The sequence below is a fragment of the Saccopteryx bilineata genome, chromosome 1 (genome assembly GCF_036850765.1).
Source record: "Saccopteryx bilineata isolate mSacBil1 chromosome 1, mSacBil1_pri_phased_curated, whole genome shotgun sequence".
NCBI classification, from domain to species: domain Eukaryota; kingdom Metazoa; phylum Chordata; class Mammalia; order Chiroptera; family Emballonuridae; genus Saccopteryx; species Saccopteryx bilineata.
The window spans coordinates 95851434-95871002 of NC_089490.1; the positions used below are offsets into that span (position 1 = coordinate 95851434).

The 19569-nt window shown below is 35.6% G+C and overlaps 1 protein-coding gene across 1 annotated transcript; it reads right to left on the minus strand.

Moving 5' to 3' along the window:
• Window positions 1-1298: 1298 nt before the first annotated feature.
• On the minus strand, window positions 1299-18960 carry LOC136319978 (C-type lectin domain family 6 member A-like). Its single transcript, XM_066253120.1, has 6 exons — window positions 18834-18960; window positions 18228-18320; window positions 16643-16744; window positions 11076-11227; window positions 3138-3253; window positions 1299-1770 (listed from the first exon to the last, which is right to left on the minus strand). Exons 1-6 carry the CDS (start codon window positions 18862-18864, stop codon window positions 1629-1631), a joined length of 636 nt encoding a protein of 211 aa, XP_066109217.1. The 5' UTR covers window positions 18865-18960; the 3' UTR covers window positions 1299-1628.
• Window positions 18961-19569: the final 609 nt, after the last annotated feature.

Below are 19569 nucleotides of genomic sequence, written 5' to 3' on the forward strand. Positions count from 1 at the left end.
AAATGATCTCCAAAAAGGAAATTACCTTCAAAGCAGCAAAATTTAAATTGCTAACCTCTTAAGCACAATTATGAAAGCCAGAGGTGTTGAATAATAATTTCTCTGAGCTGAAAGAAAATTACCAACACAGAGCTCTATACCCTGCAAACATTATCTTCAAGAGTGAATATATGCCCTGGCCGGCTCAGCGGTAGAGCATCGGCCCCATGTGTGGAAGTCCCAGGTTTGATTCCCCGTCAGGGCATACAGGAGAAGCACCTATCTGCTTCTCCACCCTTCCCCCTCTCCTTCCTCTCTGTCTCTCTCTTCCCCTCCCAAAGCCAAGGCTCCATGGGAGCAAAGTTGGCCCCGGCGCTGAGCAGGGCTCCATGGTCTCCGTCTCAGGCACTAGAATGGTTCCTGCCACAGTGGAGCTAGGCCCCGGAGGGGCCGAGCATTGCCCCCTAGTGGGCATGCCGGGTAGATCCCGGTTGGGCGCATGCTGGAGTCTGCCTGACTGCCTTCCTGCTTCTAACTTCAGAAAATACAAAAAAAAAAAGAGTAAATATAGGCAGAAGTGGAGGCCAGGCCCTGCTTCCCTCCCAAGGTCTGGGCCTCCGAAAGCTCCTCTCCTCCACTGCCTCTACGGCACAGTCAGGTGCCACTCCCAGCTGGTCACCTGGGCTTGGAGACAGCCAGCTCTGCGGCACTGCTAGGCCAAGGGCGGAGGACCTGAGAACAGCTGCCTACGTCAGTGCCATTGAGAAAGTTTTCAAGGTGTACAATGAAACCAGCATGACCTTTACATAGATGGACTGTAGCTGACTTCTTCATTATCCTGTTCACTTCGTCATCTGTAGACCTATCACAAGTTACATGTATCCACAGAGATCTTTTCTTTCATTACTTATGTAGATAATGCACACCATTCTCAACAAGTCAATCAAAATTAGCCCCTTAAGATAAAAGAAATTAAGGTTAGAAAATCATGTACAAAACTGAAAGTGGATACCAGAGAGACATTTGGGTATTTTGCCTCTAAATAAAAACGTCCCTTCTATCTGGCTGCACTGCCTTGCCCTGTGGCTACTTCCCAATAGTCAAAGCTGTGGGCCAGGAAACCACTTGTCCAAGGGCAGGCAGTTGCTCCTTGCGTCGGTTTTGAACAAGTCTGAAATGTGCTGTAACATTGACACGTTTATGAAGAAGGTACACTATGTGACATTTTTAGAAGGTAGCATGGGCCTCAGGTAGTTATTGGTATTTTACATCAGCCAAAGAACCCAATTTTATAGATAGCAAACAAAAATAAAAGCTGGTTCTTTTTATGCGTTTTATTATGTTAAATAAAATAAGTACATGCTGCTGTTTATTTTTTAATGAGTAAATGTAGAGTAAAAATAATTTCAGGAAAATAGCATTGAGAAACTTTGCCTTCAGAAGACTGACATAAATGAAAATATAGATTGTTATACAGAGAGAAGAAAAATGATTCCAAGTGTGAAGTTTGAGATGAAGAAATGAAGTGGAGTAAGGCATCTGGATAGTTCTCTGAACCTCTGCGATAAGAATTATACATACATTATAAAAGGAAATTATCATTTTAAGACAGGTCTCCATTTTAAACGTGACAATGAATCAAGTTCTACTCATAGATAAATCTTCTTCATCTCACATATTGAATATCTTTTAGAATCACAGTGAACATTATTCCAGCCCCATACTCCATCCCAGAAAACTATTGAAGCACATCTTTCTGTTTTAAAATTGGGCTCATTCCGGTGCCATAATCTAAAGAGAAACAAAGGATAAAAAACACTTCAATAAATGCATAGTGATTGGTTAGAAAGTATATACGGTTGGAGGTTGAAAAAAATGAGGTTCAGGGTGAGAGAATGGGGGTCAGGGTGAATCCCCAATAATTGCTCTCCTCTTTTTCACACTGCCCTCCTCAAAAGCTTCTTGTGTAAACACACACTTTTATAATTGTTCCTCTAACATTCTCCTAGAAAAATTTTTATGAAATATAATAATATTGGACCTTTTCCCTAAAATCTGATCTTTATTTCTTCCTCTATGAAGATTGTTACCCTGATCTGGATTGTTAAGCAATCCTTTTCTTAGTGGCATGCAATAAAGAGGGTTCCTCTTTAATTCATGTACTCTCACCACCTTCCTAAATTCCTGTGTTCTCGTGGAGCTCAGTCTGGTCATAAGAAGTTACCTGCCTATAAGAAATATAACCTGTGGTAGGGGTGAGAGGGTGGGAGGATGGGACTTTGGTTTTGGAATGAAAAGACCTAGTTTTATTGCTGACTCATTTTAATCTTAAGTAAATAATCTATTCTCCTTTGGTATTTGATTCTTCATCTATAAATACAGGAATTGTATTCAGGTCCCCAAATAGCTCATAAGATTATGTGAGAATCACATAAGATAATGTATAATTAAATTCTGGATTTTTTTCAAAGTCACAAATAAATAGTATTACATATTACAACATTATTATCCTATTAGAATTGAACACACTTCTGACACTGATAATTTAAGTCTTATTAATTGGAGTAAAATTAAATTGAAATGTCTACATATGTTTAGAGCAGCAAACTGTAATGATTAAGAGTGCTATCTTTGGATTAGACATGAAGTTGAGACCCTATTTCTCATCTTACTGGTTATTGACTTCAGGAAAGTTATTCCATTTTTCATCAGTAACATGAGTTTTAAAAAGGTTTTCATGAAAAGGTGAAAGGACTAAGAAGTACAAATTGGTTGTTACAGAACAGTAATGGGGATGCAAAGTGCAGCACAGGGAATATAGTCAATAATAGTCTAATAACTATGTATGGTGTCAGATGGGTGCAAAATTTATCAGGATGATCATTTAGTAAGTTCTATAATGTCTAATAACTGGAATGTACACTTGAAACTAATATAATAATGTATGGTAAGTATAATAGAAAAAAATTATTTAAAAATGAAAAAAAAGTTTTCATGAAGTTTAATTGTCATGATGCATGCACTTAGAGCTTATTATTACAATCTGTTATGATTCATATAATTATCAGTATTAGCATTAAAAATTATTGCTAACAAAAGTGTCCTACATTTTTATGTAAACAAGGCCCTGTGGTTCATTAATGTGAATCCGTACTCACTTGACATTCTCTGTGTAGGATGTCTGATCAATCCATTGCCACTTGTCATTCTTTTGTGGATCTGAGAGTCCCAGAAAATAAGAAAATGATTGATTCAGCTCCTGAACAATGAAATTCTGCATAAAGAAAAAGAGGTCATAGTCTGAAATTTCAAGATTGGATAGAGTAAGGCTTCTTTATAGCTCTAACAAGAAAATAAAATGTTGTCTGAGGAACGGTATCATGACAGCTCACCGAATAAGAGAACAGAGCAAAAACACCAACATTGTTATAAGAAGGTGGGAGTTATAACCCATGAAATTCCATCTCAGGCAGAATTTATTTTCTTCACCAAGAGGCAGAATTCTTTTTAAATGTACATCAGTTTTTGTGCTTTCGATCATTTTGTAAATTTTATAAGTTCAGATGTGTTTCCTTCTTATTTCTCTTCGTTTATCAGTGAAATTGCATTTGAATTATCAAAACTCAAATTTGTTTTCTACTCTCCTAAGTAGTAATTCTTTAGGAAGTAGTAAATTACTTTTAAAAGTCAAACATACAAAGTGAACCAAGGAATGGAATAGAGGCAGAGGTGGGGTCACAGGGACCAGAGGGACAGCTGTCAGACAGAAGGGGGATCAGAGAAGGTAAAGGGATTAGTGAAATTATATATACATAACACAGAGATACAGATAGCAGGACAGCAGGTCCCAGAGGGAAGTGGGGAAGGAGTTAGGATGAGAGGGACAAAAAGGGTATAGAAACATGGGGATAGGGGTGAGGGTATTATATTCAGTGGGACACTTGAATCCATGTTAACACAATAAATTAAAATTAATAATAAAAAAAGTTAAACATAAAGCAGTGTTTATTAGATTATAACTGTAGTGATTATTTCTTAAAGAATTATTAATCTCATGAACACAGACAAAAAACAAGTGGTTACCTGGGGAAGGGGCTGGGAGACAGGGGAGTAAAGAAAGGCAAATATAAGGCGGTGGAAAATAATTTGACTTGGGTGATGGGTACACATGCAATCAACAGTTCAAATGTCATAGAGATGTTCACCTGAAACCTATGTATTCTTCACCTTTTTTTTTTAATTATTTTTATTTATTCATTTTAGAGAACAGAGACAGAGAGGAGAAAGAGAGAAAGGGGGGGAGGAGCAGGAAGCATCAACTCCCATATGTGCCTTGACCGGGCAAGCCCAGGGTTTGAACCGGCAACCTCAGTGTTCCAGGTTGATGCTTTATCCACTGCGCCACCACAGGTCAGGCTGAAACCTATGTATTCTTATTGATCAGTGTCACCCCATTACATTTAATTTCAAAATAAAAAATATATATCAGTCTCATTTTTCCATCTGGGCCTCTATATTTTTTAACCTATCTAGATTGTTTTCCTATTGAGATAAGGTGCAATTAATTTTGAATTGAATGTGCAGGTTTAAGAATTTCCTGGCCCTGGCTGGTTAGCTCAGTGGATAGAGTGTCAGCAGGGCATATGGACCTCCCAGGTTTGATCCCCGGTCAGACCACACAGTAGAGGTGACCATCTGCTTCTCTCCCCCTCCCTTTCCCTCTTTTTCTCTCCCCCTCCCACAGCCAGTGGCTGGATAGGTTGGAGCATCACCCAGGGTGCTGAGGATAGCTCTGTTGATTTGAGAATCAGCCCCAGATAGAGGTTGCTGGGTCGATCCTGGCCAGGGCACATCTGGGAGTCTTTCTATCTCCCCTCCTCTCACATAAAAATAAATAAATAAATAAGTAAATAAATTTCCTGTGGATTGTCCTGATATTCTCTAACATAAAGCAAACAGTCTGGGGGAGGAAGCTGCTCCTCAGCCAAGGGTCTTATAGAATACCAAAATGTCCCTGATATTAATTTCTGTTTGTTTGTTTAATTGATTTGAGAGACAGAGAAGAGACAGGAACATCAATTTGTTCTTAGATATGCCCTGACCAAGGATCAAACCAGCAACCTCTGTACTTCGGGATCATGTTCTAACCAACCAAGCTGTCTGGCCAAGGCATTAATTTCTGTTTTTAAAAAATCCTGCTCATCATGGAATAGTACTGTTATCTGTCTAGGCATTTTATATATTTCAATGTTTTTAAAAAGCAAACACCGCTACCCTTTTTGGTATTACCATGCAGCTGTAAGTATATCTGTAGTTCGATATTAAAGAATTTTAAAAGAAGAGAGATAATCTGTCCCTTGTTCACAGATGGCCTGATTCAAATTTTAGTAAACAAGAATATGAACCTTTTTGATGTGATGATGTTTTTGTGATTTAAAAGTAGTGGCAGGTCATGTTTATAACATGTCAGACATTATAATTTCCTATAATAATTATAACATTCACAATTTTTGCACATGAAACTTTCATGTACTGAACCACAGATATTTTTTTTTCCAGGCTTCTAAATGTATCATTTTCCTGCACATTTTGGCTATCTGAACAGGGCACTTTCCATGAAAAAAAAAAGTATAACATGCATTTGGTTGACAATGTAGTTAAGTTCCTTGCTTAACTACACAGTTATGATGGAATTATGTTTCTTAGTTTCTGCTCCAGTGAAATATTCCTGTCTACGTCAAGGAAGTGTGGTGGCAGGTTAGGTTTAAAATGGCATCCTTTGCAAAAGCTCAGGCTTTTAATTAATTATTATAAAATTAGTTGGTACTCATTGCCCAAGATTGATTTTCCTTGGGTTTTTGCTAATACAATCTTAGTGATTTCCTTCATTTCAAACAACCTGTAATCACAAATGCCCCTATCTCTCAGATATTTGATCCTTTTGTGTCATCTTAGACACATATTGTGTGTATGCACTAATCTACGCAGAGAAAATCTTTTCTATGTCTCTATTTCAGTGAATAGCACAAGTTTTGAATAAAAGGAGCAATTTTTTAAAATACTAATTCTGAAGACTAATTAAAAGACAAGAAACATCATGGACTGACTGCCACAGTACTTTATTATTAAAAGCAAATACCTTTTACCTTAAATTATTTTATCATTGAAGTTTGTAAGTCGAGGCTCTTTGCAAAAAATCAACATCTAATAAAAACATGGTTTTGTTCACTGAGATTTAAACTTGATATGATATTTTCAAATAAATTCATTACTTTTAGAAATGTAGTGTATGTGTTCCTATCTGTAAGTATAGTCACATTAGGAGTTAGCGCTTCAACATGTGATTTTGAGGACATAATTCAGTCCATGACAATTAAAATCATGTGTGTGTATGTGTGTGTGTACAGCAATTTTTTTAAGTGAGAGGAGGAGAGATAGAGAGACAGACTCCCACATTTGCCCCCATCAGGATCCACTCGGCAACCCCAGTCTGGGACCAATGTTCAAATCAACCGAGTTACGTTTAGCACCTGAGGCTGAAAAGCTCGGGCCAACTGAGCTATCCTCAACCCCCGGGGGCTGATGCTCAAACCAATACAGCCACTGGCTGTGGGAGCAGAAAAGAGAGAAGGGGAAAGGAGGGGGAGATGGAGAGAAGCAGATGGTTGCTTATCTTGTACGCCCTGACTGGGAGTTGAACCCAGGACATCCATATGCTGGGCTGACACTTTATCCACCGAGCCAAAAGGGCCAAAATCTTACCATTTGTGACAGCATGAATGGACCTAGAGGATATCATGCTAAGTCAAATAAGTCAGAGAAAGACAAATACAGTGTCATTTCACTTATATGTGGAATCTAAAGAGCAATGCATCCCTAATAACTAGTGAAGTTGAGCGTCTTTTCATATATCTATTGGCCATTTAATGTCTTCTTAGGAGAAATGTCTATTCAGGTCCTCTGTACATTTTTTAATTGGATTGTTTGGTATTGAGATGTATTAGTTCTTTATATATTCTTTCAAATCAAAACTATAATGAGCCTAACCAGGTGGTGGTACAGTGGATAAAGCATTGACCTGGGATGATGAGGACCCAGGTTCAAAACCCTGAGGTCGGCTCTGGTCGGTTGGCTCAGTGGTAGAGAGTCTGCCTGGTGTGCAGAAGTCCTGGGTTCGATTCCCGTCCAGGGCACACAGGAGAAGCGCCCATCTGCTTCTCCACCCCTCCCCCTCTCCTTTTTCTCTGTCTCTCTCTTCCCCTCCCGCAGCTGAGGCTCCATTGGAGCAAAGATGGCCTGGGTGCTGGGGATGGCTCCTTGGCCTCTGCCCCAGGCGCTAGAGTGGCTCTGGTCTCGGCAGAGCATCGCCCCCTGGTGGGCGTGCTGGGTGGATCCCGTTTGGTCGCATGCGGGAGTCTGTCTGACTGTCTCTCCCCGTTTCTAGCTTCAGAAAAATACAAAAAAAAACAAAACCCTGAGGTCACTGGCTTGACCATGGGCTCACCAGCTTGAGTTGAGCACAGGATTTCAGGCTTGAGTGTGAAATCATTGACATGATCTCATGGTTACTGGCTTGAAACCCAAGGTTGCTGGCTTGAGCAAGGGCTCCCTGGCTTGGCTGGACCCCACTGGTCAAGGCACATGTGAGAAGCAAGCAATGAACAACAACTAAAGTGCTGCAACTACGAGTTGATGCATCTCATCTCTCTCCCATCCTGTCTGTCTCTCTCCCATGCTAAAAATAAAAAAGAAAAACTGAAACTTATTATCACAGACCACAATATATTGGTTACCAGAGAAAAGGAAGTGAAGAAATACTAAAGAGTAAAGCGGGTAAAATATGGTATATGGTGACAGAAAATGATTTGACTTTGGGTGATTAGCACACAAAGCAATATACATATTATATAGGGGAAATTTTTGTAAAGGATATGATTGTCTAACCACTATGATGTATACCTGAAATTAACAGAAAATAATATTAAAACAGTGTGAAATCATTTCCCCCTGGATATTTCCAGTACCCACTTGGCACCATACATAGTTATTGCTACATTATTGACAATCAACAGTTCAAATGCTTTAAAAAAACATTTACCTGAAACCTAAGTACTCTTATTGATCAATGTCACCCCATTAAATTTGATGTTATAAATAAAATTTTAAAAAACAATCAGCATGGTTCCAGCATGGTAGTAGACACATTTACCAGTGGAACAGAATAGAGAGCCCAGAAATAAACTTATGCATACACGATCAACTAATATTTGACAAGGAAGCCAAGAATACTCAATGGGGAAGAAATAATCTTTTCAATAAATGGTTTTGGGAAAACTAGATAGTCACATGCAAAAGAATGAAAGTGGACCACTATCTTACACCAGTCTCAAAAATTAACTTCAAACGGTTTAAAGACATATGTAAGAAACTAAAATTATAAAACTCTTAGCGGAAAAGGTTTGTGACATTGGTCTTGACAGCGATTTTTGAATAAGACACCAAAAGCAAAAATAAGTGGTTTTATATCAAGCCAAAATTTCTGCACAATTTAAAAAATATGTCAACAAATGAAAATGCAAACTATGGAACAAGAGAATATACATTGCAAGGCAAAGTCAGTTTACAGTTTTGAGTACACAACAGAATTTATTCTTGTATTATTTATTAATTATATTATTTTCCATATGAACAACTAGAAAGCTATTTTTGCCCCATCTTGTATTTGAAAACCAGCTACCAGATAAGGGTTTATTATCCAAAATATATAAGAAACTTATACAGCTCAACAATAAAAAGTAAATAAAACATAAAAGCAGATAATTCAATTTAGAAATGAAGAAAGGACATAAATAGGTATTTTTCCAAAAAATACATACAAATAGCATAACCATTGAGTATATTCTAAGAAGCTCAACATACTAATCATAAAGAACTACAAATCAAAACCAAATGAGATACTACCTCACACCTGTTAAAATGGCTAATATTATTAGAGATAATAAATGTTGTTGAAGATGTAAAGAAAAGGCACCCTTGTACACTGATGATGGGAATGTAAATTGATTGGTACAACCACTAGGAAAAACACTATGCAGGTTACTCAATAAGTTAGAAATTGAGCCTCCATGTGATCTAGCTATCCATCAAAAGAATAAAATACCTTCCAAAAAAGAATAAAATACTTAGAAATAAATTTATCCAAGGAAGCTAAAAACTTATAAACTAACTATACTACAAACCATTTTTAAAATAAATGGAAAGACATCCCATATCTATGCATGGGAAGACAATGTTGTTAAACCATTCATACTGCACAAAATAATCAATAGATTCAATGCTATTCCTATCAAAAACACAAAAGAAAAGCTTTATGACATTGGTTATAACAATAATTTATTGACTATAACACCAAAAGCACAAACAACAGAGAAAAAAATTGATAAGTGTAACTATATCAAAATTTAAAACTTTGTGCATCAAAGGAAAAAATCAACAGAGTGGAAAAAATTTTCCAATCATATATCTGATAAGCAGTTAATATCTAGACTATATAAAAGCTTCTAAAATTCAATAACAAAAAAATTCTAATTTTATAAAATGAGTGAAGGACTTGAATATTCTGTAATTACATATGGTAATTACAAATGGATGTTAAATCGTGATTATTTTGCAATATATACAAATATTGAATCATGATATCGTACACGTGAAACTAATGTTATGTGTCAATTATACCTCAATAAAAAAAGTATTTTTTAAATGGGCAAAGGACTTAAGTAGACATTTCTCCAAAGAAGTACACAAATGACCAATAACTATATAAGAAGGTGCTTAACATTGCTAGTCATTAGAAAAATGCAAATCAAAACCATAATGAAATAGCATCTCACACCCTTTAGGGTGGCCACTATCAAAATAAAGGAAAAGAGCCTGACCTGTTGTGGCGCAGTGGGTAAAGCATAGACTTAGAATTCTGAGATCGCCAGTTTGAAACCCCAGGCTTGCCCATTCAAGGCACATACAAGAAGCAACCACTATGAGTTAATGCTTCCCACTCTTCTCCACCTCCTCTCTCTTAAAAAATCAATAAATAAAATCCTTTTCTAAAACATAATTTTAAAAAATTATTTAAAAAAATAAAATGAAGAAACAGAAAATATCAAGTGTTGTCAAGGATTTGGAGAAACTAGAACCCTGTGTGCTCTTTGCAAGAGTATAAAATAGTGCAGCCACAATGTAAAACAATTGGTGGTTCCTCAGAAAATTAAAATTAGAATCACTATATGATCCAGCAATCCTACTTATAGGTATATATTCTAAGTAATTGAAAACACAGTACCAAAGAGATATTTGCACACTGATGTTCATTACAGTGTTATGCACATTGGCCAAGAGGGGGAAACATTTCAAATGTCATGTTTATCAATGCATGAATGAATAACTATGTGGTATATAACACAAAGGCATATGATTCTACTTATACAAGGTATCTAAAGTACTCAAACTCCAGAAACAAAGGGTGGTTGCCAGACACTGGAGGGAAGGGGAAATAAGCAGTCGTTCAGTGGGTATAGAGTTTCAGTTTTGCAAGATGAAAAAATCGTAGAGATTTTTCATAACAATGGAGGATAGTTAACTACTAAACTGTACACTTAAAAACAGTTACAATGACAAATTTTGTTTTAAGTTAAAATTTCATTTATTTATTTACTAGAGAGAGAAGTACAAGGAAGGAGAGAAATGAGAAGCACGAACTCGTAGTTGTGGCACTTTAGTTGTTCATTGATTACTTTTTATGCGTGCCTTGACCTGGGGGACTCCAGCTGAACCAGCAACCCCTTGCTCAAGCCAGCAATCTTGAGTTCAAGCCAGGGACTTTGGGGCTCAAATTTGCAACCATGGGATCAGGTTGATGACCCCACGCTCAAGCTGTTGAGCCTGCATTCAAGCCTGATGAACCCAGACTCAAGTTGGCAACCTTGGGGTTTTGAACCTGAGGCCTCAACATCCCAGGTCAATGCTCTATCCACTGCACCACCACTGGGCAGGCTAATTAAAATTTTAATGAAAAAGAAAAATAAAGAAAACAGAAGTACCTGTTCAGCTTTTGAGTTGATCACCACCAAATGAGCCCCCATGTGAACACAGATCTCCTCACTCTCACTCCAAATATTCTCTTCAGTAGAAATGAAGTAGCAGCTGGAACCAAAAGATTTCCAAGTACTTGGGCAACATCCCCAGTTTTTCCCTATGAAAGAGAAGAGTGAGTGCAAGACAGGACAAATAAGATTAAAGAGGCAAGTTCTGTACATGTGAAATTCAAAGGATCTGAGGTTGTTTTCCAGAGATGGGTTTTTTAATTCATGTATTTACTGTTCCTTAAATCATATAATTTGAGGCTATCGAATTGCTTTTAAACAAACATTCCTTAACATTAAGTCCTCAATATTTACCAAGGTTTACTTGCAGAATTCTTCTGTAATTTTTTTTGCTAAAAATTACTATCAATGGTTTTTTTCCTGTTCTTTATGTTCCTTATATATAAGATATGCCAAGTTCTATTAAAGTAACAAATGACTAATAAAAATGTTTCTGGAATGCCAGATCTACTTAATAATCTTGGACAAGCCACAAGCCTCAGGTTTTTAAAATGAAAATGCTGATTATTCACACTGTGATTATGAGAATTAGAATTATGCTTTATTAGAATTCTAGCTCCATCATTTATTATGTATGCCTTTGGGAAAATTACATAACTTCCCTGAGCCTTACTTATTTCACTTTAAAATGGAAATAACAACAGTGCCAAACTCAAAGAAAAACTGAATCATATAATATGTACCAAGTATTTTAAAAGGCTCTTAACATGGAAAATAGCTCATAAATGTTACCTATTACTAATTTTTACACAGCATTAAGCATGTAAAAGTTTTAAAAATTACCAGTTTTCTCTCTTTTCCTCTTAAAAACACCAGTTGGCCACTCTCCTAGAATTAAAAAAGTCTCTAGCCAACTATATATAAACTCACTGACATATTTTGATTATATATGTGTTTATACATATATAACTTTGGCACATATACATGTGTACCTAAATAAAAAATTGCTTTGATTTGTTGAGTTTTAAATCTTTTAAAAAATATTATAATATATGTGGTCTTTTGGGCTTAATTTTTTATTTCACATTGTTAAGATTCATTCAAGTTGTTATATGTAACTCTATTTTATTTTTTAATGTTATTACATAATTAAATAGTAAATGATAAGAAACAATCAATAGAATTATTCTTCCTTTTATAATACTATAATTTAAATAAAGTTATATAGACTATATCTATATCATTTTAATATTGGCTACTTTTAGAAATTTATCTTAATTATGCATTGTGTTCATTATTAGAGATTGCTTTCCATAATACTTTTTTTTTCATGCATTTAATATACATATTTAAATAAGAACAATAAAAGAAGTACACAAAACTAGATTATAAAAAAGAGTTTTAAAATATTAATGAAAAAATATTAATTAATACCTGACAAAAAAAAATACAAGTTGTTACCCCTAGTTGTTTGGCACTTTTTCTCTTTATGTTAAATGTTTGTTTATTGAAGTAACAAATGCGAGGGAATTAAAATGTAGTATTACAACAAAGGTATAATGAGTTTTATAAAATGAATAAATAAATATTACAAGCATAGTTCTGTAAAAATTTTTTCACCTATGGACGGAATGAACATTACTATGGGTGCTTAGAATATGCTGCTGAGCAGATGAACATTAAAAAAGAGTAAGGAATGTAAATTTATGATTTCCACATTGGGTGGCTGCCCAGGCTCCCACCTTAGAGAGAACTCTGATTACACGTGCCATTTTAACAACCAGTTCGCCGAACTCCACAAAAAATTAGGTATCTATCCTGTCAAACTGATATAAACCAGCTGAATCCCACCACTGCATCAGGTCCTAAGTCAAGGTTTCTGTTTGCCTAGAATGTGTCTGTACTAATTATAAAAAAGTGCTCCCTCTGGGCCAGCAGATCAGGAAAAGAAAGACACCACTTTCTCAAGGATGAGAAAGGCTCACAGCTTACTTAGCAGAAAGCAGGCTGGCTATCAGCCCCTCCCCTGCCTTTGAGTGTCACACAAACGGCACATCCATGTCAGGCAGCCCTGGCTGAAGCCACACTTCCGTTTCCTTCTATACCTATTCCATAATACTTTTCAAAGTTTGTATTAACATATTTTAATTTAAAACATCTGATTTGACTGACTGTTTTGATGGTGGGCATTGATCTTCTCAGTTATGTATGGTGAACATTTTTCTTATGTTGAATATGCTAAATCTCTGGCTCTGAGGTTGACACAACTACTGAAAGCTGTGATAAATGGAGTTATTTGTCCAAAAGATATAATGACATTAACAATGTTTTATTTTCCACCCAATTGTGCTGAAAATAATGAGTTAATCAAGGTGCTTCGTAAGTATCAAAGAAGTATAATTAAAAGTCACTTGAACCTGACCAGGTGGTGGCACAGTGAATAAAGCATCGGACTGGGATGCAGAGGACCTAGGTTTGAAACCTGGAGGTCGCCGGCTTGAGCACAGGCTCACCAGTTTGAGCATGGGGTGGCTGGTTTGAGCATGGGACCATAGACATGACTCCATGGTCACTGGCTTGAGCCCAAAGGTCACTGGCTTGAGCAAGGGGTCACTTGCTCTGCTGTAGCCTCCCAGTCAAGGCACATATGAGAAAGCAATCAATGAACAACTAAGGTGCCGCAATGAAGAATTGATGCTTCTCATCTCTCTCCCTTCCTGCCTGTCTGTCCCTCTCTCTGTCTCTCTATCTCTCTCTGTCTCTATCACAAAAGAAAGTCACTTGATACATTTGATAAAACTTATAAAATCCTTTTATTGGTATAATTCCCAGAAATTGAAAAAGCAAATAACTATTGACTGAGAAATAATAAACCTTTTGCAAATGATTCCATTTATTATTTTTATACTCAACAACATTGAAGAATTACCTAACCAAATTCCCAGTAAACAGATGATAATAAAGAATTTTTAATTTTTACATTGATTTGAGACAGAGAGAGAGAAAGAGGAAGAGAGAGAGGAGGAAAAGGGAGAAAAAGAGAAGCTTCAACTCACTGTTCCATTTAGTTGTGCACTCATTTGCTGTTTCTCCTATGCGCCCTGACTGGGGTTCAAACCCCGTGACCTTGGTGCCCAGAGAGGATGCTTTATTCACTGAGCCACTAGGCCAGGGCCCAAATAACCTCTGATACTAGATCACTGTATGGGTTTTGGCAAATAACTCTAAAAAAAACTGGGTGACAATCTAACAGAGCACCTTCTATTCTATTAATTTATTTTGATAATTAAGATTTATCAGATTGTGTCACTAAAGTAAAAAACAAGAATAGAATTGATGTTGAATTCTACCTCATTCTAATAATAATACTATTCAATAGTAGGCACATCTGATTGTATTTTTTAAGTCGTTTTGTCTCATTAAAAGATGAGTTTCTAGCCTGACTGGTGGTGGTACACTGGATAGAGCATACACCTGGGACAGTGGTCTCAGGTCCAAAACTCCGAATTTACCAGCTTGAGCACAAGCTCACCAGCTCGATCAAGGGGTCACTGGCTCAGCTTGAACCCCTGCAACCTTCTCAAGGCATATATGAAAAGCAATCAATGAGCAACTAAAATGACACAACTACAAAATGATGTTTTTCATCTCTCTCCCTCTCTCTCTCTCTCTCCCCCTCTTTTTAAAAAAAGGATTTTCAATAGTTTATTTTATTAGTAATAACATAAAAATTTATCATAAATTTGTAATGTTTTGCATAGTATATTCTGATAATTTTAATAAGTCAATTCAGAAGAAATTTTATCACACTTAAAGTTTCCTATTTTATAGGAAATAAAAATATTAGATACATTCTTACTTATATATCTTGGCAGACGGGGAAGTGTTGTGTAAATTTAGTCCAAGGGGGAAAAAGAATGATCTAAGACACATGACTGTTAAATAATACATGTTTTTCTTCTCCTTTTTTTTATACGCATGATGAGAGTGGGATAACAATTTGTAATAGTATTTAGACATCAGTAGGATACAATTTAAAAACAGGTGTAACAGTTTTGTTTTTAAATGTTAGTATTTATTATGTTTCAGAAATCAAAATTTTTGCTTCCATTTTGTGATGAAAAATTTTAGATGTAAAATTAAATTGTATAATGGGGTACATGGTTTTTCAAAATCTTTATGGGGGCTGACAAGCAAGAGAGTTCAAAGACCACAGGTGTACGCAGAGCACAAGCTTATTGAAGAAACTGACTTTACTCATGCTTCTAATATCTCAACACTGACAAGGACTGAGTGGGAAACAAATTGAGAAAGATAAATGTGACTTTCAACTCTGTTTTAACTTCAATCAAAATGGAAATTTTGTGTTTGGACTTTTAACTTTTAATTGTAATCATAATTTCAAAGGATATTCTTAAAATCTGAGCACTTTAATTTGCTGACATGGTATTATATAAACTAATTTTGTTATATAAGCTTATCTGTAACTTGAATTATTTGTATTGTGCAGCTTAAAGGGCTATGATATCAGGTTGGATATATTTAAGGAGTAAAATGCCAGATGGATGTGGGGTTAATTTAATTAACCTCCATCTTGTCTCATTCATTTCAGAGCATTCTGAAACATTCTGAAGGCAAAGGCTAAAATATCCATTGCTGCTTTCAGGCAGTAAGTAGTCTTTAAAACTCTCATTGTTGTTACAGGAGTGCCTCCAAATGGTAGGAAAAGACAATATTTATACAATTATGCTTTTCTCCCCAGAAGTGCCAGCTCCACAATTGTTTGACCAAAAAACTTCAATGAGACAAGAAAACACTATATCAGAGAGAATAAAGAAAATCATTCCTCACCACCTCCATGTTCCATGTTCTTACCAAATACAAAAATAAATAAATAAAAAGAAATTCTATATTCATCCTCTTTTTACTTCTCATAAATTTTTCCATAAAAGCAAAGGAGTGAATTATTTAGTTCTTGAAATACCAAGAGTCTGACATCTATTTGTATTTTTGTACTTGAAAAGAATAAGGCCAGAAGGACCACTACAAACATGCACTTTGCCCTTCTTTGGCATTTCTCACCATACATAGTTCAAGGAAACCATGAATCTGAATTCAACTCTCCCAACTCTCCACATATGAAGGTACCAGCACCACAATTTAAAGTAAGGACAGTCTCCTCTTGAGCCATGTTCTAACATCCAAATTGACCAGTAATAAGACTGATACTTGGAATGGAGATTGGTGTTATTAATTAGGAAGCTTAGATAACAAAAAGAAATTTTATCTAAATGATAATGGTAAGGACAATTTGAAACCAAAACTTTTACGAAGAATTCCAGAATTGGCTTGAGCAGATGGCATGATGTATGTTGATAACACTTATTGATCTCAAAAAGTCTGGAGGAGGAATTGTTTTGAGGAAAAATCTAGCGCCTAACATGAGCATGTAAGTTTACAGATATATTAAAGATGTCTAAGCAAATACTATATTAAAAAAAAATAGAACAAAGCAAACAAATTCAATCCTGCCCTCTCTCTGGTTAAGAATTATAGCACCTTACCTGTCACTCTTGTCCCTTCATTGAAGCAGGTTAGACTTACATGATATGAACGTAATTCAGTCAACCTTTTGTCAGTTTTGCCATATGTAAAATGGTAAGTCACTGTAGAGAAGAAAGAAGGATTAGTATCCATCCATTCTTTTGCTATAAAACCTTATGCTCTATAAATCTGTGCCAAGTAGGCTTCCCTCCAACTGCCATTATTTTTTCTCTATTCAAACTCAATAAAGACTATGTTCAATCACTGCTTGTCTGCATTCATTTATCGTGTTTGTTTATAGGCATACACTTTTGTTGTTGTTGTTCTTTCCCATTGAAATTTCAACTCTATATTCTAGGACAGAGATTCTATTTCTTTCTTACATCAGTTAATCACAAACACCTAGAACAGTGACCATCACAAAATAATATATAGATATCTTTTTACCTAGAAGCTGTCTACCTCTCCTTAATTTTCAAGATCATGAAACAAGCCTGCAGATTGTTTTTATATTTCTAAAATTTCTAAAATTTCTGATTGCTGGTAGCTACAGATAAACATATGGGGTAAACAGAAACCAAGAGGAGCCTTTAAACATTTAGAGACATTTTTGTTTCAAATAAACATTAAATTTTATGTTCAAGGATGTGCTCATTGAGCAAGACCTGTTCTCTCTTGGGTCCTGAATTGATTCTTCAATCATTTCTGTATTGGTCTTCTTCTATTGAAGCTCAATACTGTCAAACCTTTCTACCTTTCTCTTTGCCTATGCCTTGGAGTCCTGAATATCTGCTTCTTCTTGATTAATAAATTAACTGTTCTTAAACCCTCTTCTCTCTTGCATTTGACCAGGAAAATTAAAGCAGATTCTGACTTTGATATTAATTATTTGTGTATTAGTAAAGGTTATGAGATGTATGTATGTCTCAAGAGAACTTCCAGCACAGATCATTTGGCACATGATGTCACTTTCACTTCCTTCCAGACTATTTAATAACTATATTTAATCATCTTATCAGTGAATAAAGAAAAAAAATTAGAGAGAAAAATAAGTGAGATTTCTCACAAAATATACTTGAAATATTTATTTAGAGGCAAATGGAACAGAAGAGAAATATTTTATTCTTTTACATCTCCAATATTTCATTTGAATACTTTTTCTCCTTATATTAAAAAAACTCCCACAAGAAAATCAAAGAAGCTATTCTAAAGTATTATAATTATAAAAGTAATTATAATTTCATTTTCAATAGAGGGCTTGTGTGACTAGAAAGCATGTGATCACTAGTGAACCATGTAGTTGAAGATGATGTCTTAGAGAGGATGACTACAATTAACATACATCTATATGTGAGGTCATTATTGGGAATATACTAATAAAACCAAGTGAAATATATTTAGAAGCACAGTCAATTATCAAAAAATGGAGGAAGAGGAGGAAGTGGTGGAAGAGAAAAAATAGGAGAAGGAGAAATCAAGAAAAGCATGGCATTCCAAGTAGCAGCTAACATATTAATGGAGCAAAGAAGAATGCACCTTAGGGAATCTTTATAGAACATGATAGGGAAAGGAATCAAAAGAGTGGCACCTCAGTGAAGAACTTACCTATACAACTCACAATGAAACAAGCACAGAGGAGTGCTATAGAAATCACAGCAACAAACCAGAGCTTCACTTGAAACCACCGTACTGCTTTCTCTGTCAGAAAGGCAAAACAAATGCAGTTACCAAAAGATCAGGAAGCCAGAGTTCCTAAAAAGCTTAGAGCAATGAAGAAACTAGATAAAGAATCTCAGATTAATTAAAAACCTAAAACAAGAAGAGAGCTTAGAAATTCCCTCAGAATAAATGACCAGGTTGTATCTCTGAAGTCCTAAATAATCTGGCCAAAACTCATCCTTAATCAACTATAATTTCTACTTCCTTTTCCTTTTCTTTTTTAATATTATATTCACCCATGGATTACCCATTTATCTCAAAACATCACATTTTGTCTCTCACTTTTCATACCACTGTATTAATATTTGGTTTCTTATTCTGTCAAGTACTTGTATCTCTAAGGAATTATTCTTTTTTTCTAGCTTCTCATGACTGCTATGGTGGTCCAACCTCTATTCCCTTCAATCTGTCCATTGTCTTCCTTTTCTCTCCAGATAACTCATTATTGCATCGCACACATATACTTCTCTTTTTGGAATTAAGAATGCTCACCTCTACCTTGACGTTGACCTTCTTGCACCATTATGTGAGCTCTCTGTGTTCAGAAGGCCCAGGAGCCTCTTATTTTCTCTGTCTCTCTGAAGAGAAAGACAGAAAAACACTTTGATGAGGCTAAGAGACTTCCAATGGAAAGTATAACTCAAAAGAAGAAGTTGTGGTTTAGACTAAAGTTGCCAATGATTTAAAAATATCAGAAAATATAAAAGAGGAAGAGGAGAAACATACCCAAACAATTCATGATTGGATAGAAATTGTTGGATCGTTAGTTCAGTTTCTGACATGAAATTTCTCTTTCTGATTCCTATTCATTCTGAAATGCAATAATTAAAATTTTATATACCCTAAGAGAAATTTATATGTAGGCCGTAATTAATTTAAGTACTCACTAGCAAACCCTTACATTGAATTTTATATGTTTAATCCATGTGTTGAACAGTATCCTAGGAAGTGAGCAAAAGTCTGATTGAATAGATATGGCCTATAAAATATGTTAATATAGTAAATCACTTAAAGACCCATGGACATGGTTCAGAAATGTGATTTCAAAATGGAAGGTTCTAGAATTTATCAAAAAAGTGGTTAAAGATCCTTTTTTTATTTTTTAGTGAGAGAGAGAAACAGAGACACAGACACAGAGAGACATAGACATACTGAGAGGGAGAGAGATGAGAAGCATCAACTCATAGCTTGCAGCACTGTAGTTGTTCTTGATTGCTTCTCATAAGTG